At 35.4% G+C, this 25,197-nt stretch overlaps 2 protein-coding genes and 1 long non-coding RNA gene across 3 annotated transcripts; 2 read left to right on the top strand and 1 right to left on the bottom strand.

Annotated features, from left to right (window-relative positions):
• Nucleotides 1-630: 630 nt before the first annotated feature.
• Nucleotides 631-1,070, top strand: LOC136345323 (uncharacterized). The gene is made up of 3 exons (XR_010733121.1): nt 631-747; nt 803-889; nt 945-1,070. It is a non-coding gene; the product is annotated as an uncharacterized lncRNA (long non-coding RNA).
• Nucleotides 1,071-7,333: 6,263 nt separating this feature from the next.
• LOC136345439 (piggyBac transposable element-derived protein 4-like) lies at nt 7,334-8,983 on the top strand. Its single transcript, XM_066293764.1, has one exon. The coding sequence runs from the start codon at nt 7,334-7,336 to the stop codon at nt 8,930-8,932; it is 1,599 nt and encodes a 532-aa protein (XP_066149861.1). The 3' UTR covers nt 8,933-8,983.
• A 12,145-nt stretch (nt 8,984-21,128) lies between these two features.
• Nucleotides 21,129-24,544, bottom strand: LOC136345312 (pre-mRNA-splicing factor CWC22 homolog). The gene is made up of 5 exons (XM_066293477.1): nt 23,107-24,544; nt 22,676-22,897; nt 22,295-22,624; nt 21,895-22,228; nt 21,129-21,800 (listed from the first exon to the last, which is right to left on the bottom strand). Exons 1-5 carry the CDS (start codon nt 24,056-24,058, stop codon nt 21,638-21,640), a joined length of 2,001 nt encoding a protein of 666 aa, XP_066149574.1. The 5' UTR covers nt 24,059-24,544; the 3' UTR covers nt 21,129-21,637.
• Nucleotides 24,545-25,197: the final 653 nt, after the last annotated feature.

The raw sequence follows: 25,197 nt of genomic DNA, 5'->3' as shown, positions 1-25,197 counted from the left end.
TCACGAGGATCGTGCCAAACTTCAGGAGCGTGTTGTACATGAAAAATAAATGTAAAAAAACTCAAATGTTGTTATCCGATTTTCGTTTGTTTACAAGTTATAGCGTAAATTATTTTTTTTTAACTAGGATTCTATTTACCATAAACCTATAGTTATATAAACCATAGGCCCTGTTAGTTGGCCTCCAAGGTCTCCAGACCTAACACCACTAGACTATTGTTTGTGGGGTTGGTTTAAAACTGAAGTGTACAGAGTATAAGTGAACACTCAAGATGCACTAATTCAACGCATTAGAAATGCTGCAGCTGCTCAGATTTAAAGAAAGACATGAAACGATCAGGAGCGCAACGAATGCTCTTCATAGATGAAGCCGAAAATGTTTAGAAGATAATGGCAATATTTTTGAACATTTACTATGATATCCAAACGTTCATTTATGGAATTTCTTAGGAAATTTATAATTTTTTTAAATTTTATTTACGCTATAACTTGTAAACAAATGAAAATCGGATAACAACATTTAAGTTTTTTTACATTTATTTTTCATGTACAACACGCTCCTGAAGTTGGGCACGATCCTCCCGTCTCACCCTGTATATACATAAAACTAAACGTAAATACTATTTACGTTTCCATGTATTTTCTAGTTTATGTGAGGAGTTAGACTACGTATGTAGAAAAACACTCGGACACATAACTTTGACGACGTCAGTGGTGACTGCTTTTCTGTTATATCATGGAATGAACGTAATTGCGTGCAAACCATGTTCTGCTAATAACAGACCCAAATTTTCATTTTCAGGGCAACTATAAATTTTTGTTTTACGCCCCTGCATATATTCTGAACCTCTGGTTCATGTGTCACACTGGACAAAGGCTGGAAGACGCGGTACCATTTATTTGATTTTAAGCATATGTGTCGTATCGACATATATAGTTTTCAGATGAGCAAAGTTGGAGATTTCTTGTATTTAAGCCAGTGGTATGAATGCTGCAGTGATATCAGAAACGTAATCCCTTTGGTTATTCGAAGATCACAACGTTCCATCGGATTACAGGCGGTACCAATCGGCAGACTAAACTACATGCTGTTTGTAGCGGTAACTTGATTTTTTATTTGCTCACGTGACACTACTTTCTAAAGAATTTAGGGCACCCAAATTTCTAACTTTCAAAATGTGAAACTTTTAACGCTTTGCGGAGCTGAGGCTGTCAAATACTTGGTTTGACTTGCAGCAAATTGCCAAAAAATATCAGATTGACAGTTATCAAAATACGAATCATATTTATATTCTATTTTTGGTATTGACAAAAAATCGTGTTACTATTTTTTTATTTAATTAACTACCCGCTTATATATTTTTTAGGTCGTGAAATCTGCGTACACCTATTTAAATTTAATAACTCATAGTTCGGAAACGTAACGCATCAGATTACACTCATTACTTCTATTCTCTGTACAACAAATTTAAAGCAATAAAGATATAAATGCAGCTTCAAAAAAAAATCTTTTAATTTCCAGCAGGTAATTAATAAAGGAAAAGTTGGAAGTCATGCAGCAACCTTCGTGCAGATGAGAGGAAAGCGCAGCATGCGCGGAGAGAATGCAACAAATCGATTTATAGCTGCGAATCCATGAAACTAAAAAATATTTTGTAGTGCCGGCATCCTTTGAAAAAAAGACGTCCATTACATCGATTAGACTTTGAAAAGATTTAAACAATTTAAAAACTTATAAATAATATAGTACAAATCGCTTAATACGAACACCCAAGAGACAGGCAAATTTGGTCGTTGTAAACGATCGCTCAATGTATCGTGTTCATCGTATTTCTAATATGTGTACTTGCACATATAGTATCAGTACAAAAATTAAATTGACAAATTTTTTTTTTTAATGTTTCAAATTAAACTAAAAATTAAATATTTTTTGTATGTTAGGATGCGTATACAGGGTGTCCGGATACTCCGTGTACAACGCTCTATCAGATATAGTACAACTCATAATAAGTCGATTTAACTAGATTTGCCTTAGTACAAAAGTTGATAATAACGGAGCTACAAAGTGTCAAATTTGAAAAAGGAAATCAGATTTTCTTTAATATCTTTTGACTTCTTCAAACTAATTTCACGAAATTTTGTATTCAGTGATATTTTGGGATAAGAAATTCAAATTTATAAACGATTTTGATGTATCTTCTAGAGAGCACCACAAGCGACCATTAGGACACTTTTAAATCGTCCAAACTTTTTTCTGCCACAGTGTATGTCAATTTCGAATAGAAAAATCTTTTACCTTATCTTTTCTGCTTAAAAAAGGTATACTTGTTAAATGTCGCTAAAGCTAACTGTTTAAAAGATATTTGCAATTTTATTAATAGATGCAATTTTTATTTCAAAGCATTTTATTATAAAAATTTAATAGCAAATTAGGTTGAACGATCTTAATTTATTTGCACGTCATCCCATCAAAAAGCCATTGCTTAGTAAGAAGAACCGGAAGGCCCGACTCGAATTTGCACGCAATCATCTATACTGGACCTTCCACGATTGGAAAAGAGTGTGCTTTTCCGATGAATCCAAGTTTAATTTCCATGGAACTGATGGGATCAATTATATGCGACGTTCATGTGGCAAGAGAATTGATCCCAAATACATGTTGTCCACTGTTAAGCATGGAGGTGGGTCTGTTATGGTGTGGGGATGTTTCTCGGGATTTGGGATGGGTCCGTTGCATCGCATTGAGGGCATCGTGGATAGATTTATGTATAGGGATATACTAAAAGATGTTTTGTTACCTTATATGGAAGATTATATGCCTCTACGATCCATCTTCCAACAAGATAATGACCCGAAACACACTTCTAGGTTGGCAAAACAATACTTGTTAGATGAAAAAATTCGTATTTTACAATGGCCATCGCAGTCTCCGGATTTAAATCCGATTGAGAATATGTGGGAGCATCTTAAAAGACTGGTTGGAAGCAAAAACTGCCCCAATAAGAATGAACTTTATACACAGTTGGAGGAAACATGGAAAAATATCGATGTGGACTACATAAACAAACTTTTGGAGTCAATGCCTAGACGATGCCAAACGGTAATTTCCAATAACGGGTATTCCACGAACTATTAGGATGAACTTTAAGAAAAAACAATGTTTTGTTAATATATGAATTAAGAATAACCTTTTATTTAAGAAATTTCCGGTTTGTCTATATACTTTTGTCCGTTTAATATTGAATAAATAAATGTTATGTTATCAAATTGAAATGATTGAAAAATTAGGGTTTGTGTTTCAAGACGAACCCATTGCCAGGCAACTTTATAAATAACCCGGTTTTAATAAGAGTTCTGGAATTAAGAATTTTTCCCAAAATTTATTTGTCTATATACTTTTGCCCATGACTGTATACTGCATAGTTTTTATGTAATTTTGTTTTACAAGTTTATGCATGCACGGTGATAGATGTGAATATAATGGACGCGGCTATGGAAACAGAAAAATAGAGATAATATAATATAATATGTAAATACCACCATGGGCAGAAAAGCCACGTAGGCCGATAGCCTCTTCTTATTTAAGAAGAAATTATATTATTTAATTTAATTAATTATCATATAATATAAATTTTTGGTATTAAGAGGGCAGCTAAATTAAAAGTTTCTCTTATTATTTGCTGAATGTTTGGTACTGTATTGGAGAGTGTTCTATACCCCAGAGTAACTGAATTGCAATGGATGCCTGATTAGCCATTGGTTCTCGTTATCATATCAGTGTTATTATTCATTTGCGTATATATTATGTATTAATAATGAATTATACAGCTCAAGAAATAACCGATATGATTTATATTTTTGGAGAATGCTTTGAGAATTATCTTCGGGCATCAAGAGTATAAGGCACGAAAGTTCCTGACAATCCAGATGCTTTATCATTTCAAAGATTAATGGACAGATTTGAAAGGACTGGGTCAGTTAAGGACGAAAAGCGTAACAGAATAAAACCCGTAGTAAAGGAAGAAAATAAATTGAACGTTCTTCGACTATTGGGGGAGATACCCATCGAACTACAGAACATATAAGTAGTTTATTAGGAATAAGTCAAACTTCCGTGAAGAGAATTAAAAAAAAAAACATAAAATACATTCATATCGTTTGCAACTGAATCAAGCACTAGCAGGACAAGACTTTGATTAAGACAAGATTTTGAAAGTAGAATAAATTTCTGCAATTGGGGCGTTGCTGGAATTCAAGATGTACAAATCTTCAATTTCGTTTTGTTCACCGATGAATGATTTCATAATAATAATCATGTAAACAGGCATAATTTACGTTTCTATGCTGATACAAATCCAAATTTTGCGAGGACTCTTGATCAGTAACATAAATGGAGTATAAACGTCGGGGGTGCAATAATTGGAGACCGCATAATAGGGCCAAATTTTTTTATGAACACCTCAATTGAAACATTTTCAAATATTTTTTAAACGAAGATCTTGATAATCTGCTGGAAAATGTAGCACTGGATTTATTAAGAAGGAAGTGGGTCCAATTAGATGGGACGTCTACTCATTTGAGCATTGGAGTCCTAAATACTCTAAATCATAAATTTCCAGGTCGTTGGATTGGAAGACTGAGACATATTTCGTAATCCCCTTGTAATCTGAAGTAACTGTTGTACCTCTCCAGGACACTGATGCAACTTAGTGGTATCTGCTTCCGCGGCTGGTTCTGTTTTAGTTCATACCGAAGGACCACTCTCGATTTTTCCAGACAGAAAAACTGGATTTATGCACTCTTGTTCGATTATTTAATGCTTTACTTCGTAAATAATGTAACTAGAAGTTCCACACAAAACAGGTTGTAAAATCTTGTACTTAGTCGATGTTTTAATAATAACTAGCCACTGGTGTTTTCAAGAACAACTAGTTTAATAGGGTTGCAAGAGATTGTAATTCAGTCCCTTGAGTGATGAAACCACACCCTGCTTGTATATGCACTGTTAGTAATGCTGGTACACTGTATATGTCCTGAGCGATACGAGGGTTGATTGAAGATGATTCTTCTGAGAAAACACAGACGAAATTGACTTGACTTCGTTTCTTTGGTTCACCTCTGTACCCAAATCTCGGTCACCCCCACAGGAGGAGGTTGAACCATTAGTACAACAAGGCGGTTGGAAATTCCCATCGTCGGTCAGTCCAATTTCTGTCTTTAAATTCATTTTAGTAACCAAAACATTGTGTCCCGTGGATACCGAGAACCAGCCCTTTGTTGGTCTCTGATTTTACGGTTACCATATGTACTTCTTGCAACTCCAGATGTTGGATCTTGGACAATGGCCCATGTGTGACCGATATTGTATAGTTCTAAGATTTTTCTGGAAATTCCAGATACTTTTATTGGCCAATAGTAAACTGTACTGCCGCTACCCTTTTAATTTTAGGCCTTGACAACATCGCGAGTTTATTGGCCTCCCGGGTCTATTAACCTTTAGAATACTTTATTGCAGAAATCCGAAATTTCCAGAGAAGTCTGAACTATTTTCAGACACCCCCAAGCCACCAAATCTGATGAAACTTGATTTTTTTGAGGGGGATACGTTAAAAATCTGGTCTACAGGACACCTCCACTTGCAGTAGGAAACGTGAAGGAAAGAATAAGAGAAGCATTCAAATTCAGTTAGGAAGTTAATGCTATAAAATCTAAATGGATCTTTAACAGAGAGGATAAATATCTGCAATAAAACGGTAGATAGTTTGAACATACAATGCATTAATTATGTGCTAATAAATAGCCACCGACCTAAGAAAATACTTTTTTTTTATACAGTTAAGTAAGAAAAGTTAATTTTCTAAAAATTAGTTTTCAAAATAAAACATTTATTGTTTTTTGGTTATTTTTATATATGTTTATAGGAACTTTTTTTTATATTTCTTTAGCTCTACTTTTATCCCTTTAAGTTTTGTACCAACTTTCCCAAACACCCTGTATATAACGTTATAAATAGCGAACAAAGGTACGTTTCTGTAATTATTTTAATGAAAGTACGCAGGATAGTGAATACATGCGGCAAAATAATCAATAAAGAAACATACAGTGGTGGAAAAAGTATGGAAACTTTAATATATTAACATTTTTCTATAATATATTTAATTGAAATTGAAGCCTTTAATATCTAAAGGGGAAATAAATCTACATAAACAAATATGAAATTCCATTCTTAAAATAATTTTATTATTGTCAATATTTTTAACAAAAACAAAAATGTGCTAGAAAAAGTATGGAAACTATTCATAAACAGGTTTATTTTTCTCTTGATTGTGTACGATCTTCCAAAAGTACAGTTTATTTCAATTAAATCTTATTTCAGCAATGCTTAAAAGAGCATATTTCCCGTTTGACTTGAAACAAAAAGTTGTAGATTTACATCAAATGAAAAAGAAGAAAAATGAAATTGCAAGATCTCTTCTGATTAGTAAAAGTGCTGTGGCGAAGATAATAGCAACATTTAAGAAGCAGGGCAGTGTAGAAAATTTGCCCAAGACTGGTCGTCCTCGTAAAACCATCCCAGATATTGATAATGCGGTATTAAGGATTTCAAAACAAGATCCAAGAAAATCCGCTAGACAAATTACTGCTGAAATTTCGGAACAGTTCGATATTCAAGTAACCAGCAGAGCGATACAAAATAGATGAATTAGTGAAGGACTTCATGGACGTGTTGCAGTAAAAAAACCATTATTAACTCTAGAATACGGGACTATCGTAAATTTTACGAAGCTCGCCCGATTTCGTCAATTTTCGCCTACTTTCGGTTAACTTATGAGACTGGCTATCTGAGTACCTTCAAACGTAGTATTGTGCAATACAGTGTAATATGCACCTGCTTTAAATTATCTCCCTAAATCGATTTTTTTCAAATTGAGTCGTAATTTTTACGACAGTCCCGTGTTCACATTAGTTTTTTTAATAAGTACGGTTTTTTAAGTTTTGTTATTTTTCCTATTTTTTGTTATAAAATATACATACATATGTAATATAGGTAAGATTGCTTGGTTTTTCTGCCTACATGTACGATTGCAAATATTTTTGTAGTATCATGTCCAATTTAAAATTTTTGAAGCAAAAGGAATTAGAGGATGAAGCGGCACGTATATTGACTGGAAATGAAAGTGATCCAGAGTCCTATGAGGACAGGGGAAGTGAGTGGGAAGAGGACATTTTGGAAGCTGCGTCAATTGGTTCCGATACCGATAATGAATATGATGAAAATTTGGCTTCTTATACCAATCAACAAAATAATATTCCCGATCAAACTGGAGAAATAATGGACGAATTAGATGAGGATGATATTCCCTTATCACAATTGCGTACCCGTTCAAAACATATTGCCAGTTTCGAAAATATGAATCTAAAAGGGAAGAATGGCCATAAGTGGTCCACACAAATACCCAAAAAGTCCAAAAGAACAGCTGCGAGAAATATTGTACATTTTATATCCGATCCTAAAGGCGCAGCAAGGGACTGTTCTACTTTGGACGAATACTTTCTTCATTTCTGTTCGGACAAAATTTTAAATATTATTTTGGAACATACAAATGCACAAATCGCCATACAATCGGAAAAGTTCAGCGGCCACCAGAATGTCTCCCAAACGACAAAAGATGAACTAAAAGCTATGTTCGGTATTTTAGTACTGTCTGCTGCAAAGAAAGATAATCATTTATCAGTAAAGCATATGTTTGATATCACTATTTCGGGTACTTTTTATAGAGCATGCATGAGTTATGACCGATTTTATTTCCTGCTAAATTGCCTAAGGTTCGATGCTAAAGAAACTAGACAAGAGAGAAAACTAAATGATCCATTTGCACATATCCGAGAGATTTGGGACATTTTGATTGAAACATGTAAAACGTCATATACTCCGTCTTCATACCTCACCATTGACGAACAACTCCTAGCTTTTCGGGGACGTTGTCCATTTAGGATGTACATTCCTAATAAACCAGCGAAGTATGGAGTGAAAATTGTAATGGTGTGCGATTCTTCAACCAAATACATGTTAGATGCAAGCCCTTATTTGGGAAAAAAAACACCGACAAATGGTTTACCACTATCCGAGTTTTATATAAAAGAATTAACGAAGTCGGTTCACGGTACAAATCGCAATATTACCATGGACAATTGGTTCACATCAGTTTCGCTCGCTGACCAGCTACTACAAGATCCCTACAAATTAACAATGATAGGAACTATACGCAAAAATAAAAGGGAAATTCCAAATGAGTTATTGAATGTAAAAAGTCGAATCCCAAATACGTCAATGTTTTGCTTCGACAAGAAAAAGACACTACTATCTTATATGCCACGAAAAAACAAAATAGTTCTGTTACTCTCAACAATGCATGAGGGAGCAGAAGTCATGGAACCAACTGGTAGACCAGCAATTATTCATAATTATAACCAAACAAAGGGAAGTGTGGACACATTTGATCAAATGTGTTCCAATATGAATTCAAGTAGAAAAACACGGAGATGGCCTTTATGTGTATTTTATGGCATGATAAATATGAGTAGCATAAACTCTTATGTCATTTACACATTCAATATATTAAAAACTGGTAAAAAACCTCTGTCCAGATACCAGTATATGATCAATTTAAGCCAGTGTCTGGCTAAGTCATGGATGCTACAACGATATAATAGCTCGACTTTACGTCGAAATCTTCGCCAAGATATAGCATCAATTCTTGATTTAGGGCCAGAAGAAGACGCCAACAACCCTCAAGAAAAAAAAAGAAAAACATGTTTCTATTGTCCTAGCCAAAAAAGACGAATGACCACTAATTTTTGCAAAGACTGCAAACAGCCAATATGTGGGGAACACCGCGGAAATATTTGTAAAAAATGCACTGAAAGTTAAAAAATAATATTCATTTTGTAATGTTACAAGTTTGTTTAAATTACAAATAATATATTCGTTATATTTGCCGTTTCTTAATAACTTGAGAAATAGAATTAAATATAAATATTCATGGCGTCGTAAAATTTACGATAATCCCGTGTTTACGTTCAGGGTAAATAGTCCCGTATTCTAGGGTTAATCAACAAGAATCGAAAGGCTCGAAGGCTGTTTGTGAGGAGTCATCTGCATTGGAGCTAACAACAATGGAATACGGTCCTTTGGAGCGATGAAAGCAAGTTCTGTTTATTCGGATCTGATGGAAGACAATATATGTATAAGGCGTCCCACAGGTGCTAGATTTAAGACAAAATATGAAATTCCCACCGCGAAGCATGGAGGTGGTAATGTCCAAGTTTGGGGTTGTTTTTCGAGATCTGGCGTTGGGCCGATCGTTCTAATTGAAGGGCATATGGACCGATTTCAATATAAAGACATTCCAGAGAACAAAATTTTACCGTTTGCAGAAGAAGAAATGCCGATTAGATCGATTTTTCAGCAGGACAATGATCCCAAACATTCTGCAAAGATAGTAAAAGAATGGTTGTTGCAGAAAAATAGTATCAAACTAAATCTTTGAACATATTCTAAAAAACAAACTGCAACAACTGATCGGAAAACACATACCAAGCTACCAATTTGGCTTCAAACCAAAAAATTCGACCATACACCCGCTGTTCACCCTGACGAACAACATACAAACTACGCAACTGGCGGGGGGCAAAACGGCGAGCCTACTTGTGGACATTAATAAGGCTTTTGATAGTGTCTGGCACAGGAGTCTGCTATACAAATTACACAAACTGAAAACACCAAAATACCTAATCTACTTAATCAAAAATCTGCTAGAAAACCGACAAATTCGGGCACGAATTGACACTGCCCTCTCCTTCCCTTTCTCCCCGAAACAGGGGCTACTACAGGGTTCGCCGCTCTCACCACTGCTCTACAATATGTACATACTGCTACGACATATACAACTATGATCTACAGGACAAGGAATATATAGATAAAACATCATACATTTTGCAATACGCGGACGACACAACTACTAAGAAAGCCGTGGAAAATCTTCAGACGTTGATAAACAGAACCATGACATGGTTTTACAAATGGAGACTAACGCCAAACGACACGAAAAATCAACTTCTACTTTCAAATCACCACATCCAAGACAGCTCACCAACAATAATGACAGACGGACACACGACGAAACCAAGGAACGACGTGAAGTATTTGGGAATAACAATAGACAATAAACTAAAATTTACGAAACACGTACGAAATATTCGACTAGAAATCATAAAAAGGGCCAAACATTTCCGAACACTGACATACAAAAACAAAGGGATTAGTATGGAAACCGCCACAAAAATATACAAAACCATATGCAGACCACTATTGGACTACGGGCACGTACTGAGGGCAAATGCAACTGAAAAAACAAGCAAACACATACAGACTACAGAACAGATTGCACTAAGAATAATCACAAAACTAAGACACCCCGAAAACCCGTTACACAACCCACCTAACCAACTACTGTATGAACGCACAAACATGATAAGAATAACAGAAAGACTACGACAATTACAGAACAGATGGAAAAAGAACGCCAACAACTCAACTATACTTAGCCCACTTTGCTTAACGAGACAGACAAGACAATCCCGCCTCCTTTTCCCTTCGAGCACCCTTTGGGAGCACTTCCAGATGTAATGTGATAGTATTTAGTCACCAAAAGATTACCATTGTATCACAGGCAGAAAGACCTAACAGGTCGATAGCCTATTTCCGAGGAAATAAAGATATACAGGGTGTCCCGAAATTAAAGCACCATATTTAAACAACGTAAATTAGGTCAAAAAATAACACCAAAACTTTAAATAAAACAATGTCGGAAAATGCTTCCTTAATGAGGTATGCCTCTTTAAAGACGTAACTCTGATGATGGTAATTTTGAAATATTTCCAAAACGGTGCAAGATAACTTTATGAAATTTGGTACGATTTTATACCTTATAAGCCTCAATTGACTGATGTGGCTGAATGGAAATTATTTCGTCAGAGGCGTGCTGCACGGGTAGTGTCGGGGTTAAAAAATGCTAGATTTTTTTTATGTGCCCCATTTTTTAGTTGCTGATGCAAAATTATGAAACCATATACGCTTCCAGAAAAAAAAGACACTCTTGGTTCACGATGCTAGGACGCTTCGTTTTCGAATAAAATGAATTTAAACATTACAATGCATGACAAATACAAATGATTTACTTTCTGTGAAAACTTAATAGTAGGCTACGAAATATTAAACAATGTTGACTGTCAATTTGATGTTTATATTTATTCTGTTGGGGAGTTTCTTTGTGTCATTATTAAGCTGTTAGTGAAAAATGGAGAAATTTTCAAGTAGGGAGCTTGCCGATATTCATTTTATTTATGGGTTCTGTAATGGTAATTCGCGAGCCGCCGTAGAAGAGTACAGAAGGAGGTACCCGAGAAGAAGAATACCTTTTCGATCTGTTTTTAGTCGAGTACATAGAAATTTAATCGAATGTGGTTCTTTTCAACGTTCTCGAGGCCAAGGAAGACCTACAGTAGATTACGATTTCGAGGATGTGCTTAATCGAATAGAAGAAAATCCTCAAATTTCTCTAAGAACGCTTGAAAACATTACAAACATACCAAAATCGATCGTAAATACAGTCGTTAAAATAACAACAGATAAACAGTTATTTCGAATATTAATTTTTAGATAGGAAGAATGACTCGGATGCAGGGATTGCATCCCTTTCACTATAAAAGGGTTCAAGACTTACGAGAGGAAGATTTTACAGTTAGGATGAATTTTTGCCAGTGGGTTTTGAATCACCAAAATGTTTTACATAATATCTTGTGGTCTGATGAGGCTAGTTTTACGAGAGACAAAGCATTTAACATCCATAACACACATTATTGGGAGTATGAAAATCCAAAAGTCGTAAGGAGAACACATTTTCAGCATAGGTTTTCTGTCAACATTTGGGCAGGTATCATAGGAAATAGATTAATAGGACCAGTTGTATTTCCAAACCGGTTAACAGCACAACACTATTTACATTTTCTTCAAAATGAGCTGGCAGGCCTATTAGAAGATATACCATTGCATACCCGATTGCAAATGTATTATCAACAAGATGGGGCACCAGCTCACTTTGGAAATAACGTGAAAAATTGGCTTGATGAAAAGTTTCCAGGCAGGTGGATAGGAAGAGGTAGTCCAATAACCTGGCCCCCTCGATCACCTGACCTTAATCCCCTGGATTATTTTTTTTGGGGCTTTATGTGTAGCATAATCTATGCCACAGAAATAAACACGAGGGAAGAACTGTTGGATAGAATCAACTTAGCTGCTAATCAAATAAAAGAAAATACGTTTCAAATTTCCCGTGCCTCCCAGAGCATAAAAAAACGATCTAGACTGTGTATCCAACAAAACGGAAACTTATTTGAAAACTTACTTTGAAAGTGCGTCATTTAAATTTCTTGTTCGTTTTTTATTATTGTTTAATCGTTTTGATGTGTTTAATAAAATATCGCTTTAAGCATCATTTGTATTTGTCATGCATTGTAATGTTTAAATTCATTTTATTCGAAAACGAAGCGTCCTAGCATCGTGAACCAAGAGTGTCTTTTTTTTCTGGAAGCGTATATGGTTTCATAATTTTGCATCAGCAACTAAAAAATGGGGCACATAAAAAAAATCTAGCATTTTTTAACCCCGACACTACCCGTGCAGCACGCCTCTGACGAAATAATTTCCATTCAGCCACATCAGTCAATTGAGGCTTATAAGGTATAAAATCGTACCAAATTTCATAAAGTTATCTTGCACCGTTTTGGAAATATTTCAAAATTACCATCATCAGAGTTACGTCTTTAAAGAGGCATACCTCATTAAGGAAGCATTTTCCGACATTGTTTTATTTAAAGTTTTGGTGTTATTTTTTGACCTAATTTACGTTGTTTAAATATGGTGCTTTAATTTCGGGACACCCTGTATATATTATCAAGCTTGAATGGCCATCTCAGTCTCCAGATCTGAATCCAATTGAACATTTGTAGAATATATAGATCGTAGATCAACGAATTCGAACCCATTCAAATATTAAAAATTTGAAAGAACTCTTCGAAATAATTAAATTGGAATGGTCTAAAATACCAAACGAGACGCTTCAAAAATTAATAGATTCTATGCCCAAACGATGCCAAGCAGTTCTAGGTGCTAATGGTTACTCTACAAAATATTAATAACTTTTTTGTTGTAAATGTGTTCTTAAAACGTAAGTTTCCATACTTCTTCCCATGTAAATTTTGAATTTATTTTCTACAGGGCGTACTTGCGAATGAAAATTTTAAATTTATTGTTTAAATAAATGAGCAATATATTTAGTTTATGTTTCAAGTAATGGTTCTTGTCTATATTCGTTAATGACTAATTTAAATGCAAAATTCAAAAGTTTCCATACTTTTTTCCACTACCGTACGTCTTTTTGAATATGCTCTTGAGTATACTCATAACGAATGATACATTTCACATTATGAACGCACAAAGGTGCGTTCCACTAATTACGTTAATGAGTCTACGCATGATGTGTAAGTTTTTCCGAATATACCAATGAGTTTAAGCACAACGGGTGATACATGTGGCATTACATATAAAAAACGAAGATACGCTTTATGTTTATACTAAGAAGTGTCCCATGATGGATGATACATGTGGCGTGATAAAGAAACAACAAAGATAAGTTTTCCAAATATGCCAATAAGTGTACCTATGACTCGTGATAGATGTTTAGATATTACCAACGAACAAAGGAACGCTTATTTCATAGTACTAATGAGCGTTAGAACGATACATGATATGAGGCGTTATGAACAACGGATAGAATTACTTTTTTCCGAATATACTAATGACCGTACCTATGAAGGTGTCTGAAAAGAATCAGATTTTTTCGGGAATGTCAAATGTCGGCAATAAACTATAAGGGTATCATAACCCTGGAAACTTTCCCATACTGGTGTCCCTTGAAGTAGTTTATTGCCAATAGAAAAAAAATTTACACTGTAAAAATTTTCCAAGAATCCCACTGCAGTACATCTGTGATATTGGTTGCAATTAGCCATAGCGTAGAAAAGGTTGTAAACCCTGGTGATTTCAAGAAAAAACAAAAACCCGACTAGAGGCAAACAAAGGACCAATCCCTGGTACCGCGGAGGACGTCCAATTCCAGTAACTCAATAAAGGGTCGTTACCGTGTGACAAGGGAAGGATAGTGGGAACTGACTGTTGAGGCTTCCACCCACTTTTTATTCAGTTCACACTAGACCTCATCAGAGATTAACAATTCGCAAAAAGTCCAAATTTGCCCTTGAAATCATGAGACACCAATCACTTGTCTTTAAGCTAAGAGCTTTGTTAATATACAAATTCAAAAAGTCAATCAAGCAATCCAATTCAACTCAGTTTCTTTCGGTCTGACGAAAACGAGAGTGGTCCTTCGGTAACAAAAGGTTTAGAACCAGCCGCGGAAGCAGAACCCACTAACTACTACATTGTCCAGGAGAATGACAGAATTCCCCCCAAGACAAAGGTTAACACATTAATTTAAAAAAATGTAGAGCAACTTTGAAAAATTAATATAATTAGAGTTTTAATAGTATTAATAAATATTTGGTTGTAGGTTCAAAATGAAGTTAGTGTGAGCCCAAATACTTCTACAAAAAGAAAATCTTAATTTTTATTTTTTTGCCGAACTTCATATTAACAATAGTATTCTTTAGTGGAAAAAAGTAGAGCAAATGATCAAATTACAGCAAATATTCACCTTAAAATTTATTTTATTCATGACATATCGTTGGTCAAGATGCCTCAAGGAAAATATTTATCAGTAAACATAAAAGAACGTGTTATTAATTTGTACAGAAGGGACCGAAAACAAGCAAAATTGCTAAAATAATTAATTTAAACAAATCCATTATTTGTCAAATTATCCGACAAAATCGAATATCCGGGAATATTGATGTAAAAATGAAGTGGGGCAGATCCAGGAAAACCAATCGTTACCAAGATAAACAAATTGGAAAAATTGAGAATTCGCCATTTCTAGAATCGAACAAAATTAAAGGCCGCATTTCTGATGAGCTGGGTGGTGAAATAACATCTAGAACAGCAAGAAACAAGGTACTTGAAGGCAAATTACACTCACTGTCACATGAAATGCACCACCCAGTAATACTAATAATTAAGACTTGTAACTTTGGCAAAATAATGCTTCATGATGGAGTATCAAATGATCAGACTTTCAGTAAAAAAGAAAGAATGCTAGTGTTTTTTTTGTCATTAACCTTTTAGATTTTTTATTCAATTGTAAATAAATAAAATAATACTACTAACTACTAACAAATAAATCTTTCTGTTCCCAGAAAGGGGCTATCGACCCTTAGGTCTTTCTGCCCGTGTTGTTACAGTAAAAGTTTCTAGGTATGGTCCGCAAGGAAAGGGATGTCTGTACGTAGGTCCTAGTGTAAGTTATTGTAGTACTCAAGTAGGGCTTGTCTCGGGTGAGAGTATCGTGAGTCCTGGGAAGGTCTTGTCAGGCAGAGGAGTTTCAGTTTGTCTCATCCGTATTCCGAGTTTTTGAACTTTTTCTGTAGTCTTGTGCCTTTCTGTTATACGGTCAAGTTTTGTTCTGTCGTACAAGAGTTGTGTCGGTGGGTTGTGTATGGGGTTGTTTGGGTGTCTGATCTTCGTTATTGTTCGTAGTGCCATTTGTTCGGATGTTTGTATGTATTGTCTGGTCTTTACGGTTGCATTTGCCAGGACAATGTTTCCATAGTCCAATACCGGTCTGCAAATGGCCTTATATATGTGCGCAGCCGTTTTGTTTGATATGGCTTCGTTTTTGTACGTTAATGACCTGAAGTATTTGGTTCTTTTTAATGTCTCCTCTCTAGTGTTTCGTGTGTGTCTGGTAAATTTCAGTTTGTTGTCAATTGTAATACCAAGGTATTTTATCGTATTTGTTGGGATAGTCGTGTGTCCATCCATCACAATCGCAGGGGAGGTGGGTTTTATGTGGTGGTTGAACAGTACTAGTTGATTCTTGTTGGGATTGGGCATAAGTCTCCATTTATAAAACCACTGTGCTGTAGTGTTGGCTAGTTCCTGCAGTTTTCGTGTCGCCGTATGTGTGTTGGTCTCGTGCACAATCAGAGCGATATCGTCTGCGTATTGTAGAATGTATGCTGATTTGTTTATTTCGTATGTGTTGTGTAAGTTGTGGTTGTATATGTCATGGCAGTACAAGTTGTATAGCAGTGGTGACAGCGGAGATCCCTGAGGGAGGCCTTGTTCTGGGGAAAAGGAGAATGAAAGGGTGTTATCTATTCTGATTTGAAGCTGTCTGTCTTCCAGCCAGCTCCTCAGCACACACAGCATGTGTTTCGGTATTTGTAGTTTGCAGAGTTTGTAGAGGAGTCCCTTATGCCAAACACTATCGAACGCCCTGTTTATGTCCATAAACAAACTAGCTGTTTTCTTGTTCGCTAGGTGTGTTGTCTGTATGTTATTTATGAGGATGAACAGAGGGTGGATGGTTGAATATTTCCGTTTGAATCCGAATTGATATATTGGTATGTGTTGTCCGAGCTCTCTTTGGATTCTGTCTTTTAGTATATGTTCAGTGATTTTTCCCATGTCCGGGAGTAGTGTAATTGGTCTGTAGTTTCCCACAAGTGAGCTGTCGAGTCCGTTTTTAGGGATCGTAATGATAATTCCTCTTTTCCACATTGTGGGGATGTTGTTGTTTGTGAGACAGACGTTGAATAAAATAATATTTACGTGGAAATATCAGTTTATTTTGTTGTTGAACTGTGAACAAGACATCTCAAAATGCCCCCAATGAGACAGCGTCAAAATTTTTCCCACGTTTCGGATTTTGATGGAGGGCGAATTATCGGCATGAAGGAGGGTGGACTTTCTTTTCGTTAGATTGCCCGAAGAATGAATCGGAACCACACCACGATTGAGAGAATATGGTCTTCATGGTCTGAAGAAAGGGTTCAGCAACATCGTGCAGCTGGAGGTCCTCCCTTTAGCAGCAATACACGTGAAGATCGACTTCTTGGAGGGATGGCCGTTGGTAAGCGATTTCAAACAACAATATCTGTTGCAATAGATTGGATGGGAGGTCTAAATCGTCGGGTGTTGATGGCAATAGTTTACAGAAGAATTTCGTCTTTTTTTTTTTGGCCTGCATTCATACCGCCCAAACCTACGACTGCCACTAACCGCCCAACACCAAGCTTCCAGATTGGCCTGGCGTCAAGAACGAATTGATTGGAGTCATGAGTAGAACAATATCGTCTTCGGTGACGAGTCGCGTTTTGTTTATGGATCAATGATGGTCGTAGAAGAGTCAGACGATACTGAGATGAAAGAAGAAATTTGCAATTTTGTGAAAGACGCCACACAGCTTTAACACCTGGTGTTATGGTCTGGGGTGCCATACGTGTTGGTCGAAGATCTTCTCTTGTGTTCATTCCAAGCACCCTAAACGCACGTCGCTACATTAACAATGTTCTGAAACCAGTATTAGTACCCTTCATACAAACTTTACCAAATGGCATTTTCCAACAGGATAATGCAAGACCACATAGTGCGAACATTACTCGACAATACCTGGAAGAAGTACAATTGGAAATACTGCCTTGGCCTGCACGGTCACTGGACCTATCGCCCATCGAACATCTTTGGGACATGATAAGTCGCCGTCTTCGAAATTTACCGAGGTCTCCAAACAATGCGGATGACCTACGACACCATCTTGAGGTAGCATGGAATGAAATACCCCAGGAGGATATTGATCATTTGTTGCAAAGCATGCCGCGAAGAGTACATGCTTGCATTGCCGCACGAGGCGATGTCACTCATTATTAATTTTTTAATTAACAAATGTTCTATCTTTTTACTGAAAGTCTGATCATTTGATACTCCATTATGAAACATTATTTTGCCAAAGTTACAAGACTTAATTATTAGTATTACTGGGTGGTGCATTTCATGTGAACGTGAGTGTATATGGAAGAAGACCAACCAAGAAATCTCTTTTATCTAAAAAAAATGGACATGCTCGACTTAGGTTTGTTCGACATCTTCATTCGATAGAGCAGGACTGGAAAAAAGCGATTTGGAGCGACGAATCAAAGTTTTGCTTATCTAATAGTGATGATATCACCTACGTGACGCGTCAACAATAGAAGACTCAACCCAAAATGCAGCTATCCTACAGTGAAGCAAAGAGATGGGTTGATAATGCTATAAGATTGTTTTTCCGTCTATATTTTCGCCCCTTTGAAAAAAAATAATTGGTCATATGAATAGATTTCAATATAAAGTAATCTTAGAGAATAAAATGGTGTCATATGCAGACGATGTTATGAGGCATTTTCCAACAGGATAACGATCCACAACACACGACCGAATATGTGGAAGAATCGTTCAAGAGAGAGAGAATGCGCATTTTGGAATAGCCTTCACAATCCCCTGATCTAAATCCCATTAAGAACCTCTGGGAAATCTTAGATCGGAAAATCAGAGATAGGACCTATAGGAATCAAGACGAACTTTTTACCATTTTAAAAGACGCAAGGATATGCATGGCTCCAATCATCCTAACCAAATTGATAAGGTCTATGGCAAAAGTTACGATGCTGTAATTAAAAACAGCGGATACTTTCTAAAATATTAAAATTTTTTAATGTAAATAGTTGTTTTGATCAATTTTAAGGTAAATATTTGTTATAATTTGATTAGTTACTCTACTTTTTTCCGCCAAAAAATACTATTGATAGTATAAAATTTAAAAAAAAAAGACATTTTTTGTAGAAATACTTAGACATACACCGACTTGCTATTGAACCTATACCTAAGTATTTACAGTTATTAAAACTCTAATTATATTACTTTTTCAAAAGTTACTCTACACTTTTCCACTACTATGCATATTGCGTTATAAACAATAAATCAAGGTACATTTTCCCAGTATACTGATGAATGTCCACATGATGAATGAAACATATGACGTGATAAACGAAGAACAAAGATACGTTTCTGTAATAATTCTAAAGAGAGTACGCAGACTACGTGATACGTGAGGTGATATAATAAACGAAGTAAAATACGTCTTTCTGAATATGGTCTTGAGTATACCTATAACGGATGATACATTTCACATTATAAATAGACAACTGTGAGTTCTACTAATTACGTTAATGAGTGTACCCATGATAAGTGATACATGTGGCGTAATAAACGAAAAACAAAGATAAATTTTTCCGAATATGTCAATGAGCAACGCATAACGGATGATACATGTGGCGTGATAAACGAAAAACAAAGATACATTTTTCCGAATATGTTAATGAGCAACGCATAACGGATGATACATGTGGCGTGATAAACGAAAAACAAAGATAAACTTTTCCGAATATGTCAATGAGCAACGCATAACGGATGATACATGTGGCGTGATAAACGAAAAACAAAGCTAAACTTTTCCGAATATGTCAATGAACAACTCATAACGGATGATACATGTGGCGTGATAAACGAAAAACAAAGATAAACTTTTCCGAATATGTCAATGAACAACGCATAACGGATGATACATGTGGCGTGATAAACGAAAAACAAAGATAAACTTTTCCGAATATGTCAATGAGCAACGCATAACGGATGATACATATGACGTGATAAACGAAAAACAAAGATACATTTTTCCGAATATATCAATGAGTTTACACATGACAGATGACACATATGGCATTACAAATAAAAAAAAACAGATTACGCCAAGAAGTGTATCCATGATAAATGATACATATGGCGTGATAAACGAAGATAAACTTTTCCGAATATGTCAATGAGCAACGCATAACGGATGATACATGTGGCGTGATAAACGAAAAACAAAGATAAACTTTTCCGAATATGTCAATGAGCAAGGCATAACGGATGATACATGTGGCGTGATAAACGAAGAACGAAGATACACTTTTCCGAATATGTCAATGAGCAACGCATAACGGATGATACATATGACGTGATAAACGAAAAACAAAGATACATTTTTCCGAATATATCAATGAGTTTACACATGACAGATGACACATATGGCATTACAAATAAAAAAAAAACAGATTACGCCAAGAAGTGTATCCATGATAAATGATACATATGGCGTGATAAACGAAGATAAACTTTTCCGAATATGTCAATGAGCAACGCATAACGGATGATACATGTGGCGTGATAAACGAAAAACAAAGATAAACTTTTCCGAATATGTCAATGAGCAACGCATAACGGATGATACATGTGGCGTGATAAACGAAAAACAAAGATAAACTTTGAGATAAACAGAACTCACTAACTACTACATTGTCCAGGAGAATGACATAATTCCCCCCAAGACACTCAACTAACAACGGAGAAGGCTAATATGTCACGTAAAATCACTAAAATAAGATGGGTAATCGAAGCTATGCATGGTATCATTTGTCAACAATATAGACTACGTTATCAAGTTTTAATGCACTTTGGTCTAAAATTGAAATAATATGAAATAATTATTAGTTTTTTGCATAATAACTATAATAAAAGAGTAAATTCAGATTGTAATCAATTGACGTTATAGTGCAATACAGTCAGTTACGAAAGTATTCGAACAAAATATAAGTCAATATAATATTGTTAATAAGTACACATATGGCAAATTAAATTATTCTATGAAAAAGAGGATCCATATATATAAATTAATAAATAAAAACTTTTTTAAAACCATTTTGTTTAAGCGCTATTTGAAATATAGTGTACTTTGAACCACAAAAGTATTCGAATATTTTGTAGATAAAATTTTTAGAAGGGAAAAAAATAGCCTGCGGGTATCATTTTGACCACAATTCACAAATATTTATCAGTTAGCATTATAAATTTAACAGTTAAATATCATTTACCACTTTAGTGTATTGTTTATGAAAATGGCAAACAAAAGAAATGAAACCACGGCGCGTGAACGAGAATTAATTTTAAAATGGTATAATGAAGGAAAAAAACACGCAGAAATTTATCTTTTATTAAACAGAACTAAGTCAACTATCTCATACATCTTGAAAAAAAATAGGACAGAGGGAAATATTATTAACAAACGTCGATCAGGAAGACCAAAGAAGTTGACGAAACGTGAGGAAAAAATGGTTTTGCGTGAAAACAGAAAAAATCCTTTTCTTTCTGCTCCAAAATTAGCCGGATATGTTTTAACACAGTTCGGAAAAGAAGTACATCCAGAATTATGTAGACGTTTGTTACGAAATAATGACATTCATGGTAGAGTTCCCAGGAGTAAGTCGTTCATCAACCAGAAGAACCGGAAAAAATGTCTAAACTTGCCCATTCTCAACAAGGAAGAGAGCAGTTCCAGCTCGTCCAGTTCAAGTTCTTCTAGTTCCAGTGAAGACAGCAGTTCTGATTAGCATGTTTTATTGCAATAAATATGTGTCATAATATGGTTCAAATATCATCTCTTGTAAAAATTACATATTTTAATAAGTGCCGCAACACATGCAAACATTATACATTAGAAAAAAAACACTTTTTGGGCAAATTCTTTAGATACTCACGTAACTCATCCGTCAACCCACCCAGACCGATGGAGGTAAAAAAATTAATCGAGAACCGTATGTTTTTTGGGCTATCCCTGGGAAATAGGCCAGTAAAATGTGCTTGGAGAGTTCTGAATTTAAATTAAGAAAAAATACTTTACTTACTTAGTTTAAATTAAATATGCAAAGCAAACAAAGAACTTTTTACGCTTAAACGCTACTTACGGATCTTTAAGCCTCTGATTCAATTTCTCCAAGCCCATAAACTCAGCCAGCTCTTGAAACAGAATTTTAATAAATATTCTACTAGAGCTGTTAGTTTCCTCTTCATTCATTTTCATAGTGTCCAAGATTTCCCACCCGATGGCATCTGTAAATAGTAAATGAGCAAAAAATTTGCTCACATTTCTTAGCCTATTGGCATCAAGGCGATGAGTGGTGGCATATGTATCTTTAAAAATTTGCTGAAATGATTCCACATATATGTTGTTAATTTGACAAAACCGTTGAGATAGAAGTCCGTAGAATTTCTCATATGTTCTCTGTTCAGCACAACAATCTGTAAAAATTAATGAGAAATAATAATGTATGTATTTAATAAATAAAACAGATATATTTTTTTTACCAAGAAACATGTGGCACAACTCAATTTCTTGACTAGGTTTAAGCTCCATCTTCAGCAATTTATGAGCGCATTCCTCAAAGTCCAAACTTGATTGAATGGTGAGATATATGGTTCGTCTTAAAGCAATTAAATTTGTTTCAGTATTGTCAATGATTGTGCCACTTTCTTTCTGTCCCTCTTCACCCTCTTCTTCACTGTCTTTCTCTTCCTCAGAACCTGACTCTGACCCTGACCCTGATTCACCCTCACTATCAGTTTGTAAAATTTCATTACTCAAAATTTTGTATTTCCCTTCATTTAGTTCATAATTGTTGTCAAATTTGAAAACATCTAAAAAGGATTTTTTAAGTTATAATTTCCTGAAATTACCTTTAAACTTACTAAGGATGTCTTCAGTTTCTGCTTGTTTTACATCATCCAACTTTATCAAATGAGTAAACTGATCATCCTCCTCAATGATATCTAGTTCGGCAATAATAGCAGCATGATCTTTAAACCCATCTTTCCTTATTTGGTATATCACATCAATCATATACTGGATCCTCTTTTCCAGTTTACCCTCATGTAAAATATTCCGCAACATTTCAAATATGGCATTAATCCCTAAATCAAAAACATTTGATAATTAAGTATTATGACAAATATAAGTATCAAGGCTGGAATCTTCCATTCAAAAAGCTATTAAAAAACAGGTTTGTGACTTTATGGAGAAATCGAGCGGTAATAGTAGAAGTACTAGGAAATGTATTTATCTCTTTACTAAATAGTGCTTCAAGCACAATAATCAAATTAAAGAGAACATTGTGACCTACCCCTGCTAGACACCTCAGACAATTTCTGTCCACATTCCTTTAAAAAGGCAATAGCAACTTCAATCGAGTCATCAGTGGGAGTTTCAATAAGCAACGTTAATATTTCCAATGCCAAAATCTCATGGACTACATTCTGATTAACTAAATGAGCTACAAATGTGGAAGCTGAAATGCAAATCATCTTGTTGTTTTGCTTAAAGCCCCGCTTAAGTTGTAGCACTAATCGCTTAAGTAGCAATTCTCCTATATTTGGAAATTTACAATTAATCACTGCAACCAATGCAGCATAGACATTGGTGAATGTGGGTGATGCTGCTTGAGCCTGAATAATTGATTTACACAGCAAACCCCTGCCTCGGATAATATTTTCTTTCAACAACTCTCTAGCAATGATTCCAATGTTTGATATATTAACTTTGTTAATATATCCATGGATTGATTTTTTTAAAGCTTCCCAGGCAAGCCTTTGAAATGCGACTGACGTCTTCTCAGTTATTTCTGCCTGCATCATTCTTAGTTTGGCAGAAGGAATATAAGCGCCTCCAGTTCGGGATGTAATCATATCTGTAACTTTTCGTTCCCGAGGTTTAAGAACCATGTCTTCCGCCTTCTTCTCTGAATCTCTGGCTTTGGAGAAATTTTCCCTACCACCACCACATGGCAAGTCATCATCATAGTATCGTCTTCCAATATATGAGTTATCCTTTCTAGGATATTTGGTCCAGTAACAATCATTGTTTTTCCTTTTACTCGTCTTATTATCATCATAATAATGGGACTTATTGGAGCTTCTGTGTTTGCTCCTTTTTTTATAACTATATTCACAATCAGACGATGGAGAATGAGATCTGCTTTTATCGCGCCTCCTCTTCCTATCAGATTTCTTTGTGTGATAAGTAGAGGTCTTTTTAGAGGAATGAATTTTTTTGACTTCTGAATCCATACTAGACATATTTTGGAGGGAAGAAAAAATTAGATCTTCCCTTAAATTTATAAAGAATTGAGACTCTTCCCTAAATTTCCCTATGGCTTTCTTTACTATAGATGGCTGGTTAGAGTAGGGCACTATGGGGTACTATAGAAGAATCTAAGCATAAAACCTTTAATTACTAGAAATACTTAGTATTTAAAACCCAATAATACCACAATGCGAATTTACTGAATTTCTAACTAGTTATTTTCAATATTATGAACATTAAGACATAACCACATTTGTAAATTTGTCATCACTCACCACTTACTTTTCATCAATGACATATCATTATTACTTGTCATTTGCACTCTACACTCCAATTGTTCCCTCGGTAACTCTGTTCCTCTCTATCTTACTTGCAGAAATTACTTCTAGCGAGGAAATAAATAAAAAGTGTGGTTGTGTATTTTGGGAAAAATTCTAAAGCGAGCTGTCAACGAACGTGTATATGTTGTGGTGCACTGTCCGCTCGAGAGTCATCCACTCCGAGAACCCGCACCGAGAACTGACACTCACACTAGTGGCAGTTGACGAGTGGCGGGTGGAAGTATCGAAAGGGTTCGTAAAGCTTTAAAAAAAGGCAACTCCCAAAAAGACACTACTTCCGTTCGGGACTTGAACCAGGTGGGTAGCTCGCGAGGAAAATGCATCACGATCATCCCCTACAGAATCGATAATACAGGCTGGGGAAATTAGAGTAACAATAGTAAAAGTGTAAATAAAATAATTAAGTAGTATTAACGGGTACTCAGTACCTAAGGTCAGTTTCTTTGTCGGATTTGAATACTGGTCCCTTCCCACGTGCTCGCCTAGTAACGGGAACATACATTGCCCCGTAGCACCGACTGTGCATTGCGTTACCATTACATCCCCTCGGTATACGCAAATTCTTGTAACCCCGACAATGTTAACATGCGTCAAAATCAGTTTCTCATCTTTAATTTCTTTACCGTTAGAGTTTTGGTCATGCGCTCTTTGTAGTGAGTAATGTCAATATTAGCCAAAAATGAATTTCTACTTTTGTATCTTTTTGCAAAACTTATTTAGGGAATAACATATATGAATATTTAAACAAAAAGTAAAAATATGAATACATGTGTTAAACAATAAGGTCCATT

Source organism: Euwallacea fornicatus, chromosome 19 (assembly GCF_040115645.1).
Source record: "Euwallacea fornicatus isolate EFF26 chromosome 19, ASM4011564v1, whole genome shotgun sequence".
NCBI lineage: Eukaryota > Metazoa > Arthropoda > Insecta > Coleoptera > Curculionidae > Euwallacea > Euwallacea fornicatus.
The sequence above is the reverse complement of the archived record's forward strand: the minus strand, read 5'-3'. Positions and strand labels throughout refer to the sequence as shown.